Genomic DNA, 25,931 nt, shown 5'->3' on the forward strand with positions numbered 1-25,931 from the left:
AGAGATTCAGATCCCCTGGGTATATATTAAACCCCAGCACCAACTACAATTATGGTAAAGTAACAGGAAAGGCTTATGAAAAAAGATCACTTCTGAGTCCAGCTCCATCACACAGAAACACAAACTCCAAAGAAGGGCCAACTGACATGGCACTGAACTCCATCTGCCATAACCATAGAACCTGTGGGTCTCTGTAGCCCTCAGAAGAATCAATACCCGGGGTTGTATCTACTTTATCTGTCTCTGGGATTCTGCTGAGGTGTGCATAAGGGCGATCCCGCTGATAACCTCCCGGCTCTTTTTTGGAGACTCATAGCCATATAAACTCATTTGTCCTTTCCATTTCCCCCTTGATTTAGGTCAAAAAGCATTTTTAACTCCTGTTATTATGTGTAGACTGAGATATTCTGTTGCTCCGAGTTGAACCTTTTATTCAAGGTCCTTTTCTAGATACATCATCAGCTGGTACTTGGTAGTAATCCCTCGGTGCCAGGGAGACTCATCCCTGAGAGTCATGTCCCACGCTGGGGGGAAGGCAACGCATTTACATGCTGAGTTTGGCTTCGAGACTGGCCACATGTGAGCAACACAGAGGCTCTCAGGAGGTAACTCTTAGGCACACTGCAGCTTTAGGCCTTGTTCTTATTTCAGGTGCACAGGCTCACAAGCATAGTCATTAGTATCAGGGGCTCATTGTTGGACCTTCATTCTTTTTCAGTCTTTGCCGTTGCACTTGGGGGATTGTTGCTGTTCCTTTAGGGACTGTGATAGAGCTCCCCTGGCTAGGAACTCAGCACTCCCTCAGTTGTTGTTTTTAATTGTTTCCACTATGAAAATATCCAAACATTTTTATGTACCCTGGATATATGCCGTGGAGAACTCCCTGCCAACCATGTGTCCCCTGTCAATAACATCTCACACCAGTATTCCTCCATTGCCATTGTTGAACCTCTCTGTGATCCAAAACTACCTGAAAAGTGAAGCCCAATATATTGCCAGGTTCCCTCAATAGTAAAATGGAATATAGCGACGAGTTTAAAGGTTAGATATAGAATACATATTAATTTGGAAAAATTCTACATCCTATCTTTTTCTTTTCTTTTTTCTAATTATTAAGCTTATCTTCACAAGAGTTTTAGATCACAATAATTCATATATACAATATACAGTACTCCCATATATCCAACATAAAACCTTTTCCCTTCCGCAGCAATAATCTTTTTACATATTCCTACTATATTTACTGAAACTGATGTACAGATATTGAGACAATAGCTTTCAAACAAGGTAACATTTGTGTTTACATTGTGGTTTTTATTTTAGACTATACAATTTTCTAAAATTTTAGTTATCTTATGTTTTACATTATGATTTACATTTTAGCCTATCAGCCCCTATATATTTTTGGTGTAATTTATAGCTTTGTAATAAGCTCCAAAGACAGGAAGTAAGAGTCTTCCAACTTTGTTCTTTTCAAAGATATTTTAGCCTTTTTTGGGTCCCTTACCTTATAAATAAATTTGATAATTGGCTTTTCTGTTTCTACAAAGTAGGCAGTTCAAATTAGGATTGGGATTGTATTAAATGTGAAAATCAATTTGGGTAAAATTGATATCATAATAGTATTTAGTTTTACAATCTATGAACACAAAATGTCCTTCCATTTGTTTAGGTCTTCCTTTAACTTCTTTTAGCAATGTTTTGTGGTTTTCTGAATACAGATCCTTGTTTAAGTTTATTCCTAAATATTAGATTCTTTTTGTAGCTATTGGACTTTTTTTTTCTTGATTTTCTTCTCAGATTACTCATTACTAGTGTATAAAAGCATTACTAATGTTTGCATGTTAATCTTATCTCTGCCACTTTGCAGAACTCGTTTATTAGCTCTAGTAGCTTTGTTGTGGGTTTTTGGGACTTTCTGTATATAAGATCATGTCATCTACTAACAGTGAAATTTATATGTTTTCCTTTCTCATTTGGATATGTTTTATTTCTTTTTCTTGCTTAATTGCTGTAGCTAGAACATCTAGCACAATATTGAGTAATGGTGGTGAAAAGGGGCATCCTTGTTTCCTGATCTCAGCAGGAAAGTTTTCAGTCTTTCACCACTGAGTACAATGTTAGCCATGGGCTTTTTATGTATGCACTTTAGCATGTTGAGAAAGTTTCCTTCTTTTCCTATATTTTGAAGTGATTTTTATCCAGAAAGGGTGCTATATTTTGTCAAATGTCTTTTCTGCTTCAATTAAGATGATTGTGGTTTTTTCTCCTTCTATTTATTAATGTGGTGAATTACATTGATTGATTATCTTGTTTTGACTCATTCTTGCATACCTGGGATAAAACCCACTTGATTGTGATGTAAGAAGATTTTAACATGTTGTTGAATTCGATTGCAAGTACACTGACTGTTCAGGGTTTTTGCATCTATATTCCTTAGAGATATATTCACTTGCAATTTTCTTTTATTATAGTATATTTATCTTGCTTTGGTATTAGTGTGATATTCGCTTCATAGAATTAGTCTGGTAGCTTTCCCCTCTCTTCAGTTTTTGGAAGGCATTTGTATTATTTTTGCAACCACCCTGAATGTTAAAAATTATTTCAAAATAAAAAGTTAAAAATGTTAACTATACTGTAATTTTTTGTGTGTGCTTCAAATTTTATTTATTTCTGATATTATTTACTTGGAAGAAAAACAAGGTAAAGAAAAGTATCTTTTTTGAGGGAGTATTTGTTTATAAATCAGCCATTATTGATGCTTATTAACTCTCTTCCTCATTAGTGAAACCAAGCATGAAATTACAAGACTACCAAAACTTATGTTTAAAACAAACAAATAAAATGTAACAAACATTTTTCAGGTGGAAGACGCACTAACAAGAGATTTCCATCATCTGGCAGAGCTATATTAAATTATGACCCAGCTAGAGGAAAAAAAATGCTTGTCAATATTTTTAAGTTATTACCAAAGAGACAGAGAGAGATAACCTGGACCTTTAATTCCATAGGGAACACTAGTTTCCAAGAAGCAAGTCGTACTAAAATGTACTATTATTTCTCAACTTAATCCCTTTTGGCCAAGATGAATATAGCTAAATGATATCTTAAAACTCTCAGGATTCTTATCTTCAATTTCTACTGTCCATTTTTCTCGCTCTTGCTAGAATTTTATATTCTTTTTATGTTTATTGTATCTTTCAGAGAAAAAAAGGAATCAAAGGAGATTAATGTTCTACACTGGTATTGTTATCAAAATGGCATTAGATAGAAAATGTAAAATATTCATGAAAATCCTTATTTCCCTTAGGTTCTTGCTAAAAAAGATGCTGAGAAAGAGATAAGTCACCAAAGGAGAAAACTGCAACACAGTACAGATTATCACAGGAATTAAAAACAAAGGCATTTGACATTAATAATTAAATGAGAAAAATTCCCTGTGGAGGTTTAGATGACCTACAGGCACAATGTGTAAAATCACTTGGCTAACTCATCATTAGTTATGTTCTAGACCAGAGGAGTTTCTATTACTGTAGCTGGTTCCTCTATCCCTTTTTTCTAGTCCAATAATTTGTCTAATGTAATAAATATAGCTAGTATACATTCCCTAGGAGAAAAAATCATCCCCATTAGAACCTGATGTTTTACTATCTGTAAGGGAGTAGTCCATATAAATAAATGTAATAGAGGAAGATTATCTCTTCTCCAAAGTGTTTATATTGTGTCTTAGATGAATTCTAATGGAAATTGTATTACTGTTATCAATAAATTTATATCAAGCTGGCCTTTCATTAAAGGACTGTTATATTATTTACCAGATTTTTTAGCTCATTTCTTCCTTTGCTTGTTGGTTTATTTTCTCAGTTTTTGAAACTTGTTATCTTTTCCAACAGGGAACTTGCTAATGAAGAAACGTCAGAAGTGCTGAACACACGGGGGCACAGTTGACTCTGGTGACCCAAGATGGCCTCCTCCTGGAGACTAATTCTGTTTCTTTCAGTCACTGGATGTCTTTCAGGTAAAAAAAAAAAAAAAAAAAGAGGCTCTCCTTACGTTTTTTATTTTCTAAGTCTTAAATCACAAAAATATATTCAGGTCTTTAGGACACAATATCCTCGGGCTTTCATTTAAATTTTTATCAATATTCATATTTTTCAACAAAAGAAAAAGTAAGGACTTTAAACCTCTGTTAGCATTACAAAAAGTCATAAACAATTCAAACTACCAAACTACTTTTTATATAACTGTTAATAAAGTGGGTATCTACCACTTTGACTTTCATTTGCCATCTAAATCATTGTTTGCTTTCAGAAGAGTAGGTAATACATATATATATATATATCTCTTTATCATCACAGCAGGTAATTATAAAGAAAGTCCAATTACAATACTAGATTTTACTATTTAAAAACAGAATCAAGCTGGTTTTATTTATTTAGAAATCACATATGCACAACATCATTTTATAGCACCTCATTTTCATATAATGTTTTTTTCTTGGTTATCTTTCTTTCTCTGGCTTTGTTTTGATCTAATCAATCCAAATCTTGAAAACGAGATATTTTATTCTGCAAAAACAGTTTATGTTCTTCAGAGTGATAGTATCACACTGGTATCACAATCCTAAAAATTAATATGACCAAAGCTTCTTTTATTTTAATTTCAGTGTCTAGAAATTAAATTGTACTGACAATTTAAATGCCATACATGTAATATTTGCAACTTAATTTAACTTAACTCAGTAACTATATTAATGTAAAATTTAAGATATATGTGTAGTATACACATATATAAAAACAGATAATTCATGTATAAGATATGTATTTATGAAAATATACATGATATAGAATACATATAAATGATATAAAACATGAATATTATATGCATATGATAAAAAATACCCTTAATTTTTATAAAAATTCATAATAATAAGCACCAAGAACCATTGAACTGATCATGTTATATTTATTTCAAAAATTCAAACATGTTCTCCTGACAATTCAAACTTACCTATGTTGTGTATCATGAAGAAAACTGCAGACTGGCTAAAAAATTGGCAGGAGAGCAAACCCAAGTAAAAGTAAATTTAAATATAAATCTCTCCTCAGAATAATTTAAACACAAACGTGAGGTTTTTACATTATAAATTTACGGTAATTATTCTTTTACCTTTATAGGTGATTTACTGTTATTAAAGAACCATAAGTATAACTTCAATTATATAAAATGGATGAGTTTTTTTAAAAAACTGTAAATTTCAATTTACAATGAAAACCTTGCTTGAATTTAAAAAGAATTACTTTATATACAAAGATAAATTTAGTATACTGATCATATAAATCCATCTTATATGTTTTAATATGATATCTACAACATATTTGCATATCTATATGCTTTAAAACATATATAAAAATGTCTTCCTTGTTGGATTACTAGTAATTAAATAGCTGAGGGAAAAAACAAAAACAAAAAAACAAGCCAAACAGGATTTTTAGTTATTATCATTTATACTGAGACATTTGAAGGGCAGAATGAGACATCTCTAAAAATTTGGCAGAAATATCTTTAAAAACATAAAAAGCGATTTTAGATGGGTAATTTCAGAGTCATTAAAAGTTAAGTGAAACACTGGTTCATCAATATTTTCATTTACTTGGAAAATAAGTGAATGGTCTTCAGATCTGTTATTCTACCTTGGGCTTTTCCTTTCCCTGCAGTTTCACTGCTTCTCCATCCCCACAATCTTTTTCCCTTAGGCCTTCTCTGCCCCATGTCCTCTTGATCTTGTAAACGGATGGAACTGGAGGTCGAATGCCAGATGAACTGAAGGATGTCCAGTTAAATGTGAATTTTAGATAAACAGTAAATAAATTTTCAGTGGAAGTATGTCCCATGTAATATTTTATTTTATTTTATTTTGTGTAATATTTAAATTTAACTGGGTTTCCTGTGTTTTCATTTATTATTCTGGCCACTTCAAGTTGAGGGAGGGTTGTATTTTGTATTAACACACCAAAAGTTTATTCTCTGATACTTGCTCAACACTATCCTCCAAAATAATTTCTAAGGATATATTATACTGATTATGTGGAAAGATGAAAAATATACACTCTCAGTTGAGGTTCCTGATGGATAGATTTCTCGTTCCCAAGGGAATTAAGATGGTGCCTTTTTTGGTGGATTAAAATGAAATGTTAGAAAAGAGAAATGATGAGACTGAGTTTGGAGCTATACTGCAGCTCAGATATTTGCAGACAAAGTTGAAGGTAAGAGAAAAATTTAGTCATCAAATCTGCAGTTAAAATGGAGCAAATATATCAGTTATAAAACATGATTGTCTTCTCTGTGACAGTTATCTATTTAAAATAAAACCGATACTTGAATGGTTGAGTTATCAAGAATGATTAGATTAAAAAAAACATTCTCCAGCTTCTTCCTATTTTTTAAATTATTTTTCAGTAACAGTCCTTATTTTGATCTTGTTACTTGGTTAGTAATTATGTTTGACATTTACTTCACTGTTTCAATATGTGGTATTTTTTTCTTGAGTTTTCTGTACATTATTGCTTTGAGTTTTCTGTCTATATCTGAGAGTCTATTTGGCACACTAGGTTTAGTAAAATTAGAGAAAATTCGAGTAATCAAGCCATAAGTTGTGAGCACACTTTTTGTTGTTGCTCCTGCCTGAGTCAGCAAAATTGATTGAAGAATAAGAAAAGACGCAGCTTTTATTCTCTGTTTGTTTTACTTAATCATTTTTGAACGGATGAAATTATCTTGGGCATGTTTACCTGGGAAATGTCAAATAACTCTTACACAACCTGTGTCTGAAAACTGGCTATTGAAAACAACAAAAGGTTCACATCCACAGGGATATGCAACCTTTTGTTAAAGATTTACACATGATTAAATCAACAGTGAGCTATTTACACATATTAGATTGGCTAAAATCCAGATGTTAACAATTGAAGTTGCTGGTGAGTACCTGAAGCACCAGGAACTCTTAGTCATTCCTGGGGGGAATGCAAAATGGTCCACTTGAGAAAACAATTTGGAAGTTTCTTACAGAGCCGAGCATGCATGCTCGTACTGTGCTTAAGTAGTTGTGCTTCTGGGTATTTACATTGCTGATTTGTAAATCTTATATCTGTACAAAAACCTGCACAGGAAAATTTGTCAGAACATTGTTTATAAACATCAAGAACTGGAAGCAACTAAAATGTCCTTCATTAGGGATTAAACAAACTGTGTACATCCATACCAGAAATTCTTTTCAGTTAAAAAAAAAAAAAAAGGGATGAGCTATCAAGTCACAGAAACACATGAATAAATCTGAAATTCATATTTAAAAGGAATATAATCCAGTCTGAAAAGGTCATTGGCTGTCAACTTTCATTTACATGACATTCTGGAAAAGAAAAAACTATAGAGAGCCTAAACAGGTCAGTGTTTGCCAGGAACTTGGGTCATGCGATGGTTGAAAAGGTGACACACAGAGGAATTTTTAGGAGGACAAAACTCTTCTGTATGATACCCATAGAACTTTAAAGCAAAGAGTGAAACTTAATGCATGCAAATTAAAAAAAAAAAATCATTTAGTGGTCAGAGGATCCCAGAATGGTATGCAAACCATAGTAAGAGAATCTAACTGTGTTCAAATATAAAACTCCCTCACATAGGCTGGTGAATTAAAAAGATAACGACCTAGGGAAACGGACTTGGCCCAGTGGTTAGCGCGTCCGTCTACCACATGGGAGGTCCACGGTTCAAACCCCAGGCCTCCTTGACCCGTGTGGAGCTGGCCCATGCACAGTGCTGATGCGTGCAAGGAGTGCTGCACCACACAGGGGTGTCCCCGCGTAGAGAAGCCCCACACGCAAGGAGTGCACCCATAAGGAGAGCTGCCCAGCGTGAAAGAAAGTGCAGCCTGCCCAGGAATGGCGCCGCCCACACTTCCCATGCTGCTGACAACAACAGAAGCGGACAAAGAAACAAGATGCAGCAAATAGACACAGAGAACAGACAACCGGGGGAAGAGGGGAGGAATTAAATAAATAAATCTTTAAAAAAAAAAAAAGATAATGACCTAAGTAACTTCGGAAATTAGTCTGTAAGACTGAAGTCACAAGGAACTGTATGTAAGCACTGTACTCTAATTGATAAGTTGTTCCTCATGTTAACAATTCTGAAACCAACACCTGTAACTGGAATTGAACAACTAAGTCAATAGATGGCAGATGGTAGGAGGAAGGTTTCTCACTGATGCAGTGGGAAGTTTCAGATAAGCAAAGGAACAAGGCTAGAACGATCCATTGTGTTAAAGGACTAAACTTGGAAACAGTATGAACTCATGTTTAGTTTAATACAGATACAGAGAGCTACAAATAGCAATATTTATAGATGTGATGATGTACAGTGGTGGGTATACATGTGTATATTAACATGCTTTGTCAGCTGAGAAGGCTTAGAAGTAACAAACTAGAGTAACTAACAGCATGCAAAGCACCAAGAATGTGCTTTCTAAAACCATTCTATAATTAAAGGAGCCAGAGCAATTTGGAGAAATGGCTGATTCTAGGACTGTGACAAGAAATATACAAGATCAGCCTGGATATCCTATTTTTCCATAAGGTAAGGGAGTGCTAAAACAAACAAACAAAAGCAAGAAACATATTCAGTGAAGTGTGTCATAGGGACACAGGATACAATTGAAAGATCTCCCAATGGCAGAAACCAGAACAATTTGAACAAAAGTAAAGAAAGAAATAATGGATTATAAACCAAAGAATAGAGTAAATATCCATGTGTCCTACTAATATAAATCAATGATTGAAAAAATAAATGAATGGGAAGACATAGACACATCTCCCATGCAGATGAATTCTAAATACAGTGACTTCTCATTGTTTATGGTAATTTTCTATAAAGCTATAGCAAACACTGAATTAGTGAAAACTGAACCATTTCTTCTAGGAGAAATATAAGATTAGAGGCTCTGGGCAAATGTTTTCATCAGCCAATCCATACATAACCTTTTTTAGGTGTGTTTCTGTTTAAAGACACCTTATTAATATATATTGTTAATTCATTAATATTGAATTCATGGTCAACACCACTGTAACTCAGCCTGAATATAGTTTATCTGACAAATAGTTTATAAATCACAGACATGCAGCACACCAATGTGAAAATGATGGCAATAAGTATACAGTGAAAAAGACACTTGTTTCCAGTTTGAGAACCAAAGCAAGAAGGCAAGTCTTCACATTGTTGGGCCTCAGCTTGGAATATATACATTAGACCACTCAAATTTTTTGCCACTCTACTCATGTCTGTGAATGACTGTAAAAGTGCTGCAAGTACTGAATTTAGATTGAAATAAATTTTAGCTAGTAGGTGAATTCACCAATACAGAATCCACAAGTATGTACTGTAATTAATACATGCGCCTTGTCATCTAGTAGGCAGAACATATCCCTACTGCTTAAGTGTGGGTTGTGCATAACAACTTGCTGCCAAAGATTACAGTATGAAAAAGTAGGAAGGGGAAGGAGTGCTTCACAGTGGACTCCTCAGTCAGGTATCAAGGTCCCAGCAGTAGAGAGGTGCCATGCCATGTGAATAGTATTCACTCTGCATATCAAGTGAAGAGAGCAGCACCTCACCTCTAGAAGCGTCCTCAAAACCATTGCCAGGTCTAACATTTTTTAAAATTCCCAATTGAGGGGCATTCTACAAAACCCCTTATCAGTACCCCTAACAACTGTCAAGGCCATCAAACTATAAGGTTTTTGAAGAAATTGTCAAAGAAAAAGAAGACGAAGTAGGTATGGCAACTAAATATAATGGGATCCTATAACAGAAAAAGGACATTAGATGAAAACTAAGGAAATCAGAATCAAGAATGGACAATCGTTAGAAATAAAGTATCAGTGTGTGTTCATTGTCACAAATGTATCATGCTAATATAAGATTTCAATAGGATAAACTGAGTGTGGGGTAGATAGAACTAAATACACTGAACTTGAAATTCTAAATGCGTCCTCTCAACACAATATGATTTGGACCTGAAATTAGACAGTAGTGATTTGACAAGAGGTTATGAATATAAAATATATTACGACAATAAAATACATAGGTCTGAGCAATTGATTAAATGCTTAGTGTCTGAGGTTTTCACTATGCTTATAAGGAGTGGGTGGTATGGTCATTTACTAGGATACTGACTAAAGTCTGATGTAGAGTCAGGACAGACAGACCTGAATAGTGTACATGTTGAGCTTGAGGGGTCTATAACACACTCAGATAAAAATGTCTGAAGTTTAGGAAAAATGACTGAGCTAAAAGTAGATTTGGGGTTCACTGTTGCATGAATGAAAATGAAGCTATGGGAAGAGAAATACTTTTTCAAGAATAATATAGATAATGAGTAGTAAGACAGGGAAGAAACTGATTAGTATGTGCTTTTACGGGGCAGAGAGAAAGTACAGGTTGAAAAGAATGGAAGGTGAGTTGAGAGGTTGGAGAAAATCCAGGTGAGAGTGGTGATAGGAAGGGAAGGGAAGGGAGAGGTCAGCAGTGACTGTTCCATAAGAAGGTTGTGTGATATAAGCGTGAAAAGTTGTTCTTTCAGGGACAGTGATAATTACTTTTGTTTGATAAAGTAGTGGAAACAGCCATCTGATCATGGTGTGTTAGGAAAAGGAAAAAGAGATACCTGTTGTATAATTTGTTTTCTGAGACATTGGTCTGACCAATGGGAAGAGAAAGAATGGCTAAGAGCTTGGAAAAGATAGAAATTTAGTGAAACGCACATGTGTGTGAGTGTGTATTGAAGCCTGGAGATCCTACCATTTATAGAATTTCAATCCATATAATCCAAAATATAAGTATAAAAATGTGTGAATACAATGATAAGAGAAACGTGTGCTCGTTTTTTAGTGCTACCACATTTTTAAAATATCTAGAAACGTTTTGCACACAAATAACAATATAAACTGTTCACAGTTTACAGTATAGAGGAAAGGATATTTTTCAATATTTTAATTTCAGATGCAGTGGTCGGGTATGTACTGTGACTGAAGCTCATTAGCTGAGCTAAAATTTTTAAAAATTAAAAAAAAACTCACAGACTAAAAATCAGTAAAATTAATCTACTTTCATCACTTTGACATTAATTAATTTTAAAAATCTAGACTTTCAGTGGGATTTAGGATACAATGTGTAGAATCATTTGGGGTAGAATCACAATTACTATAGTCTCTTAATGAATGTATATGTGAAAAAAGCAGCATTTTGCCTCTGCTGTGTCAAAATCTACGTTATTCTTTCCTTTAAAAATGTCTCCTTCCAGATATGTTTTTCTCCAAATATGTATAAAAGTAGTGATTGTGTGAGAGAATATGGTTCAGGATTTATACATGTTTTGAATTTATAAGCAACTTTACTGAAATTTGTTGGCTCTTTGTAAATTGCTTTGCATTCAGTTGTCGTGTTTAAGCAAACAGACGACGACAACGAAAACTAAAAGACACACATTGACCTGCTGCTTATTTTGTGAAATATCCCTTCCATTGTGTTCACCAAGCATCATACTCCTTTTGGAACTTGGCTAGCAATTATTCTAAATTCTTTATATGAATTTAACATTTGGGTATGTGTATTGGAATAGTATTTATTACAAACAGGTTGCTTTCTGTGAAACGTAAGCTATGTGTTTTTCATGAAGCGTGACACTATTTGAAATGTCTGTTTGGGGCCTGTACCGCAGTATGTGATGATAATATTGTTACTCTGGTAGAAGCAGCCTTCTGAAACCAAAGAGCCGTTCGCTCTAGGTTGCTGTGCGTTGTTGGCTAGCCCAAGGATCAGCAGGCTCCCTTTCATCCCTGCTCCTCTTATTATGTTCTGTGTCCCTGTCGGTTTGACTTCATGTCACTCTCTTTTCATTTCCTTCACCTTTCCCTTCTGTCACATGCTTAATTAAACTAGGAGGTGTAGGGAAGAAATGAGATGGGGAGAAAGAGGTAGCAGTGATGGAGTCGTAAAGGAGGCACCAGGGAAGGAGCGGGCCTGTGCCGCAGTCCTCGGCATGACTGATGGTTTCCTGGCTGCTGTGGGAGCTCTTAGGGGAACCACCTGATACGGGGTCTGAGAACAGGGGGGAGGATGCAGGGGAAATAATGCCATACACAACTATCAATTATTAGCATCTGATATTAGAGTAGGCTAGAAAGCAGCAATTATCAGTCTCCTTAATATATTAGCATCTGAAAGAAGATGATTGAAAAAGCCCTTTTTTGCACTCCCCAGTCCCAACATATGTTTTTCAAACTCCCAAATCCACACACAGATTTTATCAACAGTTATGGACATAAGGGTAATTGCATTTACTTTTATTCAAAGTAGCAATATTTGTATCCTAAACTGAAAAAAAATATATACATTTCCCTAAGTATTTGAGTCTTAGACGTTAAAAATAATTTGGAGACTGTGTGCTTTAATTCCTCATCCCTGGGCAAGTAAAAGAGTGTGTTCTCCATAGGGAACAAGCTCAGGGAGGCTGTCACACGCTCCATGCCAGGTAGATGGAAACTAGTGGGAGAATGAGGAGGGGCTGGCTCCTCTGGCCGTGCTCTCCAGTGCACCAAACCGCCCTCAGGTGAAGTGAGCGCGGAAACCCAGCGCCCGCCACTGGCCTTCTGCCAGTGCTCGTAGTGCCTTTCTCCTGAATTACTTCCAAATGCTGCCAGTTTAGCTGTGTTCTTCTACAGCGACAGCCAAGGGCTTTCTCCTCTACGTTGACTGCATTCTACTCCAGTGGGTTAAATCCGCTCTGTTGGAAAGGTGGCGGTTTGTTCCTTCTGCCCAGTGGATGATACACTGTTGAACAGGGAGTGCCTGCCATTGATAAGCTTAGACAAATACTCTCCTCTTCAGTGGAGTATGATCAATAGAACTGAACTTTTTCACTGCCAGTTACTGCTGCCTACCAACTTACGAAGGAGAATGAAAATAGAAGTGTTATAGAAATGGTGCTTGATGATAGTATATCTGGCTAGCTCACTGCACTTGAGAAAGAGAGATGGATATGGGTTACGGCTCTTCCATGATTGTATTGAAATCATATATTTGCACATTGTATTGTCCCCCAGAAAACCATGATGATAATGGATGCTATATCAGCATGGAACCCAAGTTGGCTCTTATCAGCTGTACACTGGCGGGATTAGACGTGTAATTAATCAGAAGACAATTTAATTTCCCCTTGTCAGCAGAGAGGTCACCTGAATTTAGCAAGTTTTATTTGTTGTTTTTATCTAAAAGGCAAAGAAAATGTTAAGAGGTATCTATAATTGTCAGCAGTTCCTGGGGTGATGTAAAATTAAACCATCAACTAGAGAAAGCCAGGTTCAGTGTCCTAGAGAAATGAGGGTAAATATGTATCCCCCGTGTTTTGAGATTAAAGAGATTGTTCTCCAAAAAGAACTAATGTGAGGTCAGCTAATTGCCTTTCCTCTTACATAACAAAATACTTACTGAAAAATGTATTTTTCCATTTAGCTATTGGCTAACAAGTAAGCAATGTACATTAAAGTGCTTTGTGATCTTAAAAGTGGCTTGCACAGTATCCTGTGATTCTTAAGCCACACTTGCTCTTCCTGGCATCTGTATTTTCAGCAATGACATGTATTTGCTGATTAAAAAATTAATCATTTTAATGGGTTCTCTTTGGTATAAAACAATGCTCAAAGAATTCTTATTGCATCAAGTGTCCATGAAAACGTGAACATTCATCGTTTTTAAAGCAGAGATCAATTTCAGTCACAGTACTATTACTGTAATACATTATCCATTTACAGTGAAGGTTGTTTTATTGTTTAGCGTGAGCTTTGTAAGACCCCATGCACTTTGGCCTTTGAGAAATCTGTCAGGAAGAAACACCTTTTTTCCCCTATATCTCATTGGTTCACATACAGGTCTATTCTGCACATAAAGAGACAAGCACCAAGCAAGCATGATACAATTGAGATGGGAATGAAATGCAGGGGAAAATCCCTGTTTTCCTTGACTTTAAACAGGTCTGTCTTGTAGATTTATCAGGATCCAAATGCTGGTAACACATCCTATGTAAAATAAATCATATATAACTAGTTGTGAAAATAAAGAGAGTCATGTGTCATGTATTACCTTCTGCTTCTTTTAGCTCTTTGGGAAAATCCTGTTGTGCTGACCATGGATCAAGTCAACCACCAAATTCCTGAGGTTTGTCAGCATCTGTATCTGGTTATGTTTATTTGACATAGGTGTCAACAGCAAGATTGTTCTTTTCTGTCATTTGGTAAAGAATGCTTTCCCTTCTGGATCTCATTATGGCTTTCACACCGCCATTTGGTAGAGAACTGGACTCTTTCTCGTGTTCAGGTTTTGGTGGCTTGCTTTCGGCATGGCTGAGCCCTCGGTGACTTCAGAGTATGCTGGGACCATCTGAGCCGTCCAGATCAGGTTTAATGATGGTTTTAGTGACTCGCTTTTCCTTTTAGCACTTGTATAATTTTCAATTAAATTTTAAAAAATGTTTTTTATTAAAATAAAGGCAGAGATTGTGTCTGTTTCAGTTGATGTTTCATACACAGGACCTAGCCTGATGCCATAAAGCGTGAGGTACCAATTTCTCTACTGAATGAAAGGAAAGCATGGATTCGCTGCTGCTTTGCCTGGGTTGGGAAGGGCACAGGCAGCCTCTGGTTAAAACAACTTCTGGTCAGCAAACATCCAAATAGGATGAGTAATTTTGGATTCTCTAACCTATCAGTCTGATTTTTTTCAATACCAAGAAATAAGCTTAGTTTTCTTTGGACATTCTGAAGTCCTGGGTTAAAGCACTAGCAATTATTTTAGGCTAATTTAAGGGATCGTGAAAACAACCAGTAAAATTTAAAAAACTTTTTAAACTAAAGGCTTTAACTAACCAGCGCCGTGAATCAAGTGGCTTAACCTCGTGTCACCCATTTCTGCTCCGTACACAGGCCTGATAGATTTTGGTTCAAAAGGTTCTAAAGGTCTGTGAGAGGACACCTGGTTTATAAACCTTTCTACTCGCTCCTCTGACAATACCTTTACTGGCCTAGGGATATTTTATTTGATGCATAAGTTCAGAAAGAACTATTTCAACTATTTCAGCTTGGCCCCTAGATCCTTATTTGTTCCAATATAACCCTGAAGGGATTGACTTTTTTAAAATGGGATTCTGCACACCTGAAGATGCAACATTTATTTCATTTATGGTCAGTCTGTCCTCTAAAAATACTATGGCTGTGGACAAAATGTCGCAAGAAGGAACAGCCTATCTAATTTGTCATGGACTATTGAGGATAGCAATTATAGAGAGAAAAGGGCATCTAAAATATTCTCATTCACAGTCTCAGTGGAATAATAAATTTCAAGACAGTTGGCATAATTCATTTGTTAATTTAACAAATATTTACTTAGTGCCTACTAGATATTATTCTAGGAACAAAGGATATAGCAGTGAGGAGGACAGACAAAATCCCTGTCCTCGTGGAACTCACATGCTAGTAGAGAACATAGACAAATTACCACAAAAAGAAATAATAGAAGATCTTTTAGGGAGCATTTCCTTAGGTAAGGGGCCAGGGAGTGATAGGGATGGTGACAGAGTAGTACGGTGCCGTTTTATGTACGATGGTCAGGGAATGTCACTGATGAGGAGAGAACTGATCAAAGTGAAAAATCAAGTCATGGAACTATCTGGAAAGAATGTTTGAGGCAGGCAGAGGAAGGCCAGTGTGCATGCCCTAAAAAGGAAGGGCTTGGTGTGGATGAAGAACCCATGCAGAAGAAGAGAGGCAAAGAAATGCGGGCGAAGAAGAGTGTGAAAAGGGGAGTGACGGGATGAAGACAATAGCTGGAGCGAGGCAAAGGCCAGATCACACTCTGGGCAGGGAAGAGGTGCCCTTTGACAACGTGTTTAAAAGATTATCCTGGATCCTATATGGAAAATAGTCGGTAGGCAAGAATGGAAGCGGACAGGTTAGCTGGAATGCTATAGCAATCGTCTGGTAGAGAGAGATGATGGTGGCAGGGAGTTAGCATTGCAGTTCAGTGGCTGTTTATCTACGTTAGTATGAGTTAGCCCAGGCATGCGCCTACCAAAATAAAAAATGCCAACATGATCTAACCTGTGTTAATAGAATAATGTCTTAAGTAAGGGGACAAGTTACTATGATAAGCGTAGCTTTACATTCTTATTTGAATGCATTCAATGGAGGAAAAGCAAAATTATGAGAAAAATTTGCAATCACATCATAATGGAAATGACAGAAGGAACTGTGGATGAGGACCAAATTAAAACCTAAGCTGATATTTAAGGGGATTTTTATGAGTGAAAAATTCAGAACTCCAAGATACACATAAATTAGGAGGCAGGGCAGAGAGGTACATGGGGTATAAACTCTGGTTTCATGTGTGGGTCATACTTAGAGAGCGAGTCAGCCTGCCTCCCTCCTTTATCTCCAAGAAAGATTAATGGTTTTCAGCTGCATCTTTTCTGCTTTATATGGAGCATTGAGAAATTGGACTTTGTATACTCTCTAAAAATAAGCAACTACAATTGCTCATGGCATAAAGATTTTGAAGAAATGACTTCTCTTCTTAATGAAACATATATAAATATCATATACAATTCCCTGCTTTCTTGGGAAAATGTATTAGCCTGTTATTTCCCAAAGCAAGAAATGGTTGCCCCATGACAAATAGCCAGGAATGTCTGCTCCAAAGACAGAATTTTTAGAGATTAATATTAAATGCAACTGTTGTGTGTTCATATAGCTAAAATTTGTCATATATCAGCAGCTTATACTTATTCTAAAGTATCCAAAGAAAAAGGCCAGTAGATGCCACAGAAAAGCTGAAGGTAGAATTTTTTCTAAAAAGATAATCCTTACAGCTAGACTGTCTCAGTGGTAGAAGCAGCTCTGTCTCTAGAGAGTCATTCAATTCTCTGCAAAGAAAGTTCAAGCATGAGCCAACTGACCACTATGTACAGATAATTTTTGCCTCAAAGGGCATGCTGGACCTAAAATATAAATGTTTTATTTCCTTCCCCTAAATCCTTAGATCTATGATTCTGTTAAGTTTAGACTTTAAGGAGTTATTACACGTTTTTATTGTATTTTTTTGTCCTTTTTTAATATTAGAGGATATTTTAGTAATATAGAATTCATAAATGAAAGAACAGTTATAGGTAGAAGAACTGAACATGGAAAAAAGTGGGTTGAGGTTAGAAATAATACATGGATAGAGTCAATGGACTTGACATTCATTGGATATGAAGGATAAAAGAGGAGAGAATAAAATACACTTCTGATGTTATGAGTTAGCATGTGAAAGAATAATTGAACCAGCAATAGAAATAAAGACAGGAAAAGATTATTTTGAAAGTAAATATGGCAAAATATGATGGGATATAATTTGAGAAATAATCTGTTGTTATTGTGCAATGGAATACACTGGAGTAGGGAGAAAACTACTACATTAGAATCTCTTTTCTGTAGCATATAAATTGGGATGAAACTAATCTATTCTGGATTCCATCCAAGGAGATCAATTTTTTAAAGTAAGAACATGGACCTGGTTATAAGATGATCTCTTCAGGAACCAGATGATTCTATTTTGTGAGGCTTTTCTGTGTGACCAGTGCTTGCTTTAAATATTGTTTTTCTACTAGGCTCACAAAATGATGACTTTCAAGTGGAACACATTTGGGAGGAAAATGCCTGGGATTAGGAGGGTGGCTGTAGATTCACTTTGCCCTGAATTGCAGCATTACTTTCTTCTCTGTAATAAAATGGTTTAGGCTACATTATTTTAAGTCTTCTTCAATATTCTAGAATTGCTTCCTATTCTTTCAGAACATTTTCTAAAGCTTCAAATCTGAGCAAAATAGATTTGGCTGAGATTTGCACCACTATTTGCACAGATAATAGTGGGCTAATATTTGAAAAACAGATGCTAGACAGATCCACATGGGGCTTACTAAAAGATGCCAGATACGGTCCAACCTAAACAATCAGATGTTTAGAAAATTGGAGAGTTTGAGAAATAAAATATGAGTCACTGGAGTACTTAAGACTGTTGGCAGTGGTCCTCGAGATTTTTCGCCCCATCGCTAGGGTGAAGAGAGAGGGCTATCGTCCAGTGGAACCTGTGACCCTCGGGCGTCTGCGGGAGGAAGGGACCTGCCACTGGCCGGCTGAATGCTTGCTAAGCTGAGCAACTTGCTGTCCACTGCACAGTGGAGCAAGCTCAGGAGAGCCTGCCATATTTTCTGCAGACTGGGGAGTGGGCGACGCTGTGATATACGGGCACTGACACTAGACCCTGCTTCCTCATGTCAGGAAGTGGGTAAGAGCTACCCTTGGAGGCAGAAGGAGGCTAACAGGTCATAGTGAGTATACTAGCAGCCCGCGAGAGCAGTTGCTCATGAACCTTCTGTGGGACAGAGGGAGATGCTGCAGGGTGGCCAGGCTTTAGTGGTCTTGGTGGCTTCTAGCCAATGCCGCCTGGCAGGACAGGTGTCCTCAGAGAGGGAGAAAGGTGGCTCCTAGAGTCTGGGACTGAGAAGGGATTCAGCATAAGAATCCATCAGAATAGGTCAGCATGGCAGGGAACCAGCAGCACAGGCGATTACAAGGGGGCTCCAGGGAGCTGGCGTGCGCATCCCATGGAAACCAGTCTCCAGCAGCTGCCGGGCAGAGCTCCCTGGGGGCCAGGCACAACAGTGGCAGCCAAGGAGGACTTCTATTTTTTTAACCAAAAATTTAGAAAATCTTTTTTATTTTTTTCATTTTTTTATTATCTTTTTTTTTTAAGAGACAGAGATCACACAAAATGTTACGTTAAAAAATATAAGAGGTTCCCATATACCCCACTCCCCACACCCCCCACTGCTCCCACATCGACTTTGGGTCTTTCTCTCTCCAGCAGCCCCTGAAAGGGCACGTAAAAGGGCATTGGTAAAGAAACACACCCAGCCCTCAAATTCAGCGAAGCTCCTTAGCCACAGGACAAGCCTGTCTGGGGGAGGAGGGAGCAGGGGAAATGGAATGAGGGAGAGCTTTGCGCTAGACTGGACTTCACAAGAGGTGCCGAGTGCGGCCTGATATATTTGGGATAGACAGGTTAGTATTCTAAAGTTCTCTAGTTCTGAAACCTCAAAATGGGTGGGAGGCTGGGGTGCACTGAGGATATCGTCCAGGGCAGGGCGGCAGGGGTGGCAGCAGAGGTTGGCAATCCATTACGGTCTCTTCTTAGAGCTGTTCAACGCTCCTGGTAGTCTTTCACTGGCATCGTCCACTACTACAATGGCCCTGAATGCTGCTGTGAGTCCAACAGTGTCCTGGGCAGTGAAGATAGAGCAGAGGAAAAGACCACCTTCCACGGACCTCATGTCACAGAGGTGACAGACCTGTGGACCCCGAGAGCCCTGAGCAAGCACCAGCGTCTGCAGGGAGTACAGCTGGCAAAGGTCTACCGGGGCTGTTTAAAAACGACACCAGAAGTGGGCAGCAGACAATTCATGACTCCAGAGCACCAAACCAGGTGGTAAGGAGCGCCCCCCAGGGGCAGAAAGGGGCAGTGACATCAGGCAAACAGAAGCAAGCAGGGACAAGCTCTGCTTGGGTATCGAAGCTGCAGTGCCTTATTTATTTATTTATTTAACTTATTTTATTTTTAATTATCTTTTTTTAAAGTTAATCAATCACACAAAATGTTACATTAAAAAACGTACGAGGTTCCCATATACCCCACTCCCCCACCACCATCATTTTTTAATTGTATTTTTTGAAGACACATAGATCACAAAAAATGTTACATTAAAAAATATAGGGAAACGGACTTTGGCCCAGTGGTTAGGGCGTCCGTCTACCATATGGGAGGTCCGCGGTTCAAACCCCGGGCCTCCTCGACCCGTGTGGAGCTGGCCATGCGCAGTGCTGATGCGCGCAAGGAGTGCCGTGCCACGCAGGGGTGTCCCCCGCGTGGGGGAGTCCCACGCGCAAGGAGTGCGCCCGTGAGGAAAGCCGCCCAGCGTGAAAAGAAAGAGCAGCCTGCCCAGGAATGGCGCCGCCCACACTTCCCGTGCCGCTGACGACAACAGAAGCGGACAAAGAAACAAGACGCAGCAAATAGACACAGAAAACAGACAACCAGGGGAGGGGGGGAATTAAATAAATAAATAAATCTTTAAAAAATATATATATATATAAGAAGTTTCCATATATCCCCCCCCACACCTGCCCACCCCACTCCTCCCACATCAACAACCTCTTTCATCATTGTGGCACATTCATTGCATTTAGTGACTACCTTTTTGAGCACTGTTGCACCACATGGATAATAGTTTACATTGTAGTTTACACTCTCCCCCAGTCCATTCAGTGGGTTATGGCAGGATATATAAATCCAGCATCGGTCCCTGCAATATCGTTTAGGACAACTCCAAGTCCCGAAAATGCTCCCACATCACATCTCTTCTTCCTTCTCCCTGCCCTCAGCTACTGCTGTGGCGTGGCCACTTTCTCCACATCAATGCTACAGTTTCTTCCATTATCAGTCCCAATAGTTCTATAGTAAAATACCAGTAAGTCCACTCTATATTTTATTCCTCCATCCTGTGGACCCTGGCATGGTGATGTCCACTCCACCTCTTTATCAAGAGGGGTATGGATGATGGGTGCAGTTCTCTTGCTTGCAGTTGTAGGCACTCTCGGTTCCCTGGTGTGGTAGTTGACCATCCTCACCTCCCTTTTAGCTGACCTGGGTAAGTTCAATGAACCAGAAAGTAGGAGTTGCAACTCTGCTGAGGCCCAGGGCCCAGCTAGCACATGGACAGTCCAGAGTCATCTGCCATGACCCCAGAACCTGTGGGTCTCCATAGCCCTCAGGAGAACCAGTACCTGGGTAGGAACTCAGCACACCCTCAATTGTCATTTGTAACTGTAACTACTATGAAAATACCCAACATATATCTGAACATTTTTATGTACCCTGTATACATGCCCTGGAGAACTCCCCCCCAATTCATGTGTCCCCCATCAATAACATCCCACACCAGTGTTCCTCCCCCACCATAGTTGAACCTCTCTGTGGTCCAAAACTTCTTCAAAAATTAAGCCTAATATATTGTGAAATTCAATTAATAGGAAAATGAAATGTAGTGATGGGTTTAAAGATTAGAAATGGAATAATACTGATTTAGAAAAACTAAAATAAAGTAAAATTGGGGTATTAAAAAATGAAAAATACCATAAAACTTTGTTTTTGCCATTTTGCCTTTCACCACTCTAATAGGTGTTACCCTGTATAAACAGGTGGCAAGGCAATCTCTTTCATTTCTTCTCAGTGTCTACATCCTTTCTTTTTCTAATTTTTAATTTTGTCTTCAAAAAATTTTAGGTCACAGTAATTCACATATGCAATATAGGGGACGCCCATATATCCCACATCAAACCCTTTTCCCCCTTCCCCAGCAATGATCTTTTTACATGTTCATGTTGTATTTGCGGCAGCTGATGTACAGATGTTGAAACATAGCTATCAAACATGGTTCCATTTTGGTTTACATTAAGGTTTATATTTTAGACTATACAATTTCCTATAACATGGATGAATCTTGAGGACCTTATGTTGACTGAAGCAAGCCAGGCATTGAAGGGCAAGTACTACATGATCTCTCTGATATGAAATAAGCAAACCAAGCTGTCTCAGAGAGCTAGAGACTGGCTGATAGGCTTAAAGGAAGTTGGGGAGAGAGGAAGGTTGTGAGCTGATGCCTACATGGGTGAAATCTGTGATAAGCTGGAGGTAAATATTTGTACAGGGAAGGGAGAAGATGAGGGCATAGGGGTACCTTTGAGTGAGGCTTTGCAGGCTTCAGGGGGGTAGGATTGCGAGGATAGGTCAGATGGCCCAAGGAATTGGGGGGAGGTGTGGGGGGAATAGTTAAACATGGGAGATTGTCAGGTATGTATTTGAAACCATAATGTTGAGAAAACTCTTTAGAAAATATAATAAGGAAAGATAACCTGTTTAAGGTGCTAAATGGGGGGGGATCTGGCACAGGGACAGGCTTCTAGGGAGTGTGTGAGTGCTTATTTTGTCACAGTGTGTTATGTCATTGGGTGGAGACCCATACAATGAGTGTGAAGGTGTACCCACATCCTGGGGAGGCCTGATGTGCTCGAACAGGGAATTGTGTCTCTGGAGAGGATTGGTAGCTCCAATGGGTTAGGGCAGTCTCGTATGCCAAGCCCTCCGCATTGTTGCAAGTATCTGTGAATCTGGTCCTTCAGGTAGTGAAGATTGATCATCACCATGGGCCCTGAGGGGAGGGGGAGAGAGGAATAGAATAGATGGAAGCAGGGCAACTGGGGGGGCAATGGAAGTGCTCCAGAAGATCATGCAATGATGGATATAGGACACATTAAACCACACCAAAAATGCATAAAAGTCTATAGGCTAAAATGTAAACCTTATTTATTTTGTTTCCAATGGAAAGCCCCTCCTTAAGGTGCCTGTTTCTAGGTGGCTGATGTTAAGTTTCCTTCTCTTAGCATGGTAGCAATTTATGGGAAAGGCAGTTTCTCTTAAGTTTTTATTTTGTTAGTTGGGTCATGGGTCAGGGATTGGTCAAGGCGAATCATCCCGCTCTAATTGGCCTCCTGAATTTTAACAAGGTGTATGTTAATCCTAATTCTTTAGAGATCTTTCTGGCCCTGGTCCTGGGAAGTTTTTTAAGTAATTCACACCAAAAGACTTCAGGAAGAAGAAGGCTCAGGTGGAAAGAAAGAAAAGTGCACTAAAGCAGAGAGAGATCACTAGCATTTGGCACAGTGAACGCTTCCTGAGTGCTCATCTCCCTTGGACTGTACAGAGATTCTTACCAATTTTTCTTCCTACCCCAGAGAACTCATATTCTATAACCATATAATCTATTGGACTCTTCACATTTAGGGAAATAAATTGAGAGTATATTACTTCGGGAACTACAAATTATTATTTTAATGTTTTGAGGAAGCATGAAATCCCATCAAGTAGATGTTTTTACTAGATTAATGTGCAGAAGTTATGACATTTATGTTTCTACTATGCATTTTACTATAACTTATATCAATACAGCAGTTTGTTATAGAATGTTATGACTTTCATTTAATTAAAGACATGAGTGACAGATGTTCTTTGTCTCTCTCTCTTTTGAGAGAGAACATAGAAAAGTCTATTCTGAGAGTGATAAATAAAATACAGCTTAATAGAATGCTTAACAGATCCTGTGGGAATATCAGATGAGCACTGCTATCGACATAGTTTCAAAGCAAGGTTGGGACAAGCCTTCAATTTTTCTCCTAAAATATTAAAAGCATTCTCAAAGCCCTTTACACTCAGGAATTAATTCCCAGAGATTCCCACCTTCTGCATTTATTATTGGCTATGAGTAATAGCCATAATCATAAGAGTAATCACAAGAAATAGTTCAGAAAATTATCTGTGTCAAAGGCACTGATAAGGATAGCATGATTTCTATACCAACTGTTCTGTTCTGAGTTTCTCAAACTAATTTTTCTCTTTGTAACTATTAACTTTGGAATTTAATATTTAAATTACTCAGTGTCTTTCTCCCTTTTGGCCTGTTACCAAGTCATGGACTTACTGCCCTAATACTTCCTCATATTCCCCTACCTGAAAAACAACTGCACCACTTTCCTCCTTGCTCACCACACATAAGTCACAACAGTCTTCATTACAATTAAATCCCTACCGTCCGGTTTCTCCTAGTGTGGGTCACAGATCTCTGGATCCTGGAGACACTTCAGAGGGTCCACAGTATCAAAGCTCTTTTTATAATAATATAAAGAAGCCATCAGGCTTTTTCACTGTCTTGGTATTTTCACTATTGGAGCAAAAGCAATGGTGAGAAAACCGCTGGAAACTTGACCCAAATCCAGACAATGGCACCAAACAATACTGGAAAAATAATAATTGAATTTTCTCAATAATGTCCATGATGAAACCATAGAAATATTACTTTTAGTAAATCTTGACTTTGAGTACATGTACTTTAACATTTAATATTTTGAGTGACAGAAGTACAGTAGTTGCCTTGGGGAAAAGGATTGTACTTTGATTGGCCATGGTATGATTGAATTGTGACATAACTAGCCACTTTCTCCTGGAACTCTGATTTTACTAGAAAGACTGAGACACTTATTTGGGCATAGATATTTGGCAGATTTTTTTTTTATAATGAACTACCTGAGCATGTCATTTCATAAAAAAACAATGGACAGATTTTTTTGCCAATGATGAAATTCAAAATTTCAAGCGGAAACTAAAATTTTGGAACGTGTATGCTCCGCCCCACTCCCCACCCCCTGGACCTGACAACTTTCCAGTCCTCTTAGTACTTGCAATATTTAAAGCCTTTTCTCATGAGCTAGAAGCTAATATTAATCAATGTGATTTTTAAGACATTGTGTGAAATGCGCCAATTTGGAGGATCTGCACAATCCAGCAAACCTATATTTTCCAAATGACCAGGACAAGATGTTACAAAATCACACATGAGTAAAAGATCGAGCCAAATGCAGGATAAGACAATGAATTTTAACTGAGTATGAAAATGTCACTAATTTGATTTCTCATTCCTGATTGCAACTAACCTTAGAGGCTGGGAGTTTCTTAAGAAACCACCACTTGTTGAGTTTGGATATAATATCAAAGATGTCCACAATTATCTGAAAAGGTTATTAAAATGTCCCTCCCTTTTCTAACTACATATCCTTGTGAACTGAATTTTCTTCATCCACTTCCACCAAAATAGCAATGCCATACATTGACTGCAAAAGAGGAATAAGAGGCCAGCTATCTTCTATTAAACCAGCTTTGACTTTATAAAAATGTAAATAATGATACTCTTCTTACCGTTTTTTTTTTTTTTCATTCATTTTTGGAAAAGGCAGTTGTTTTCTTTAAAAAAATTATGCTAAACTACCAAATAATGGATTTTGTACAGTTTTAAAATAAAGTAGGAATAATTTTAAATATCTTAATTTCTAATATGGTAAAAAATATAGATAGCTAACACCCACTTTGAGATTCTTTGAGGACCTCAATAATTTAAAAATTGTAAATGTGTCCCAAGACCAAAACACTTGAGAACCACTGCCCTAGTAAAACAGTAACTCAGTTCATTGTACAAGTTCAAACGTGTCTGCGTGTTAAGAGTGGGAGGAATAAGGACGGGCCAGGTGGCGTAGGTGAGATCCTGAAGGTCATATCGGAAGAGCCTCGTAATCCTTGGTGAAGCATGTGACTGAAGCCGGTTTGAGTCATTGATACAGTAAGGTTAAGTTTCCAGGTGAGGCAGGTGAACGGTGACGGCAAAGACAAGATGTGCTTCTTTATTTCCATCCCTCCCTTCTCCTTCCTCTGTATTCAGCAACTTACCAAGTCAGTTTGCGTCTTCTATTATAATAGCTCACATCATTTATCACTTCCTTTCTATTCCCACTTGTTTAATTAAGTCCAGTTCCTAATCACTTCGTGCCTAGTTTAATTTCTATCTAGTTTCTGTGCCATCAGTCTTACGCTCTTTCATCCCATCCTGAAATCTGCTGACTGATTAATCCACTTAAAACCTGTCTTGCTCCATCACCCTAAATCCTTAATCTCCGGAAGATATAAAGAAAGCATTTGTGTTAACCATTAGTAAGATGATAAATCTCAAACTTCTTAGTACATTGGTCAACAGACCTACTAATTTCTCTTTTCTAAATAAAAACTGCTCCAATCAAAGCAGCTTTTACCTTTGCTTTCCCAACATGTGAAATATATTGCAATCTTCTTATCTT

At 37.8% G+C, this 25,931-nt stretch overlaps 1 protein-coding gene across 2 annotated transcripts in view; it reads left to right on the forward strand.

Annotated features, from left to right (window-relative positions):
- Positions 1 to 25,931, forward strand: part of CNTN5 (contactin 5) — a 1,236,361-nt gene that overhangs the window by 527,442 nt on the left and 682,988 nt on the right. For both annotated transcript variants that reach the window (XM_058289033.2, XM_058289032.1), the window contains exon 3: positions 3,894 to 4,018. In XM_058289033.2, the coding sequence (XP_058145016.1) occupies positions 3,964 to 4,018 (55 nt within the window). In that variant the 5' untranslated portion in view covers positions 3,894 to 3,963. The remainder of the gene's footprint in view (positions 1 to 3,893; positions 4,019 to 25,931) is intronic.

Source organism: Dasypus novemcinctus, chromosome 27 (genome assembly GCF_030445035.2).
Source record: "Dasypus novemcinctus isolate mDasNov1 chromosome 27, mDasNov1.1.hap2, whole genome shotgun sequence".
NCBI classification, from domain to species: domain Eukaryota; kingdom Metazoa; phylum Chordata; class Mammalia; order Cingulata; family Dasypodidae; genus Dasypus; species Dasypus novemcinctus.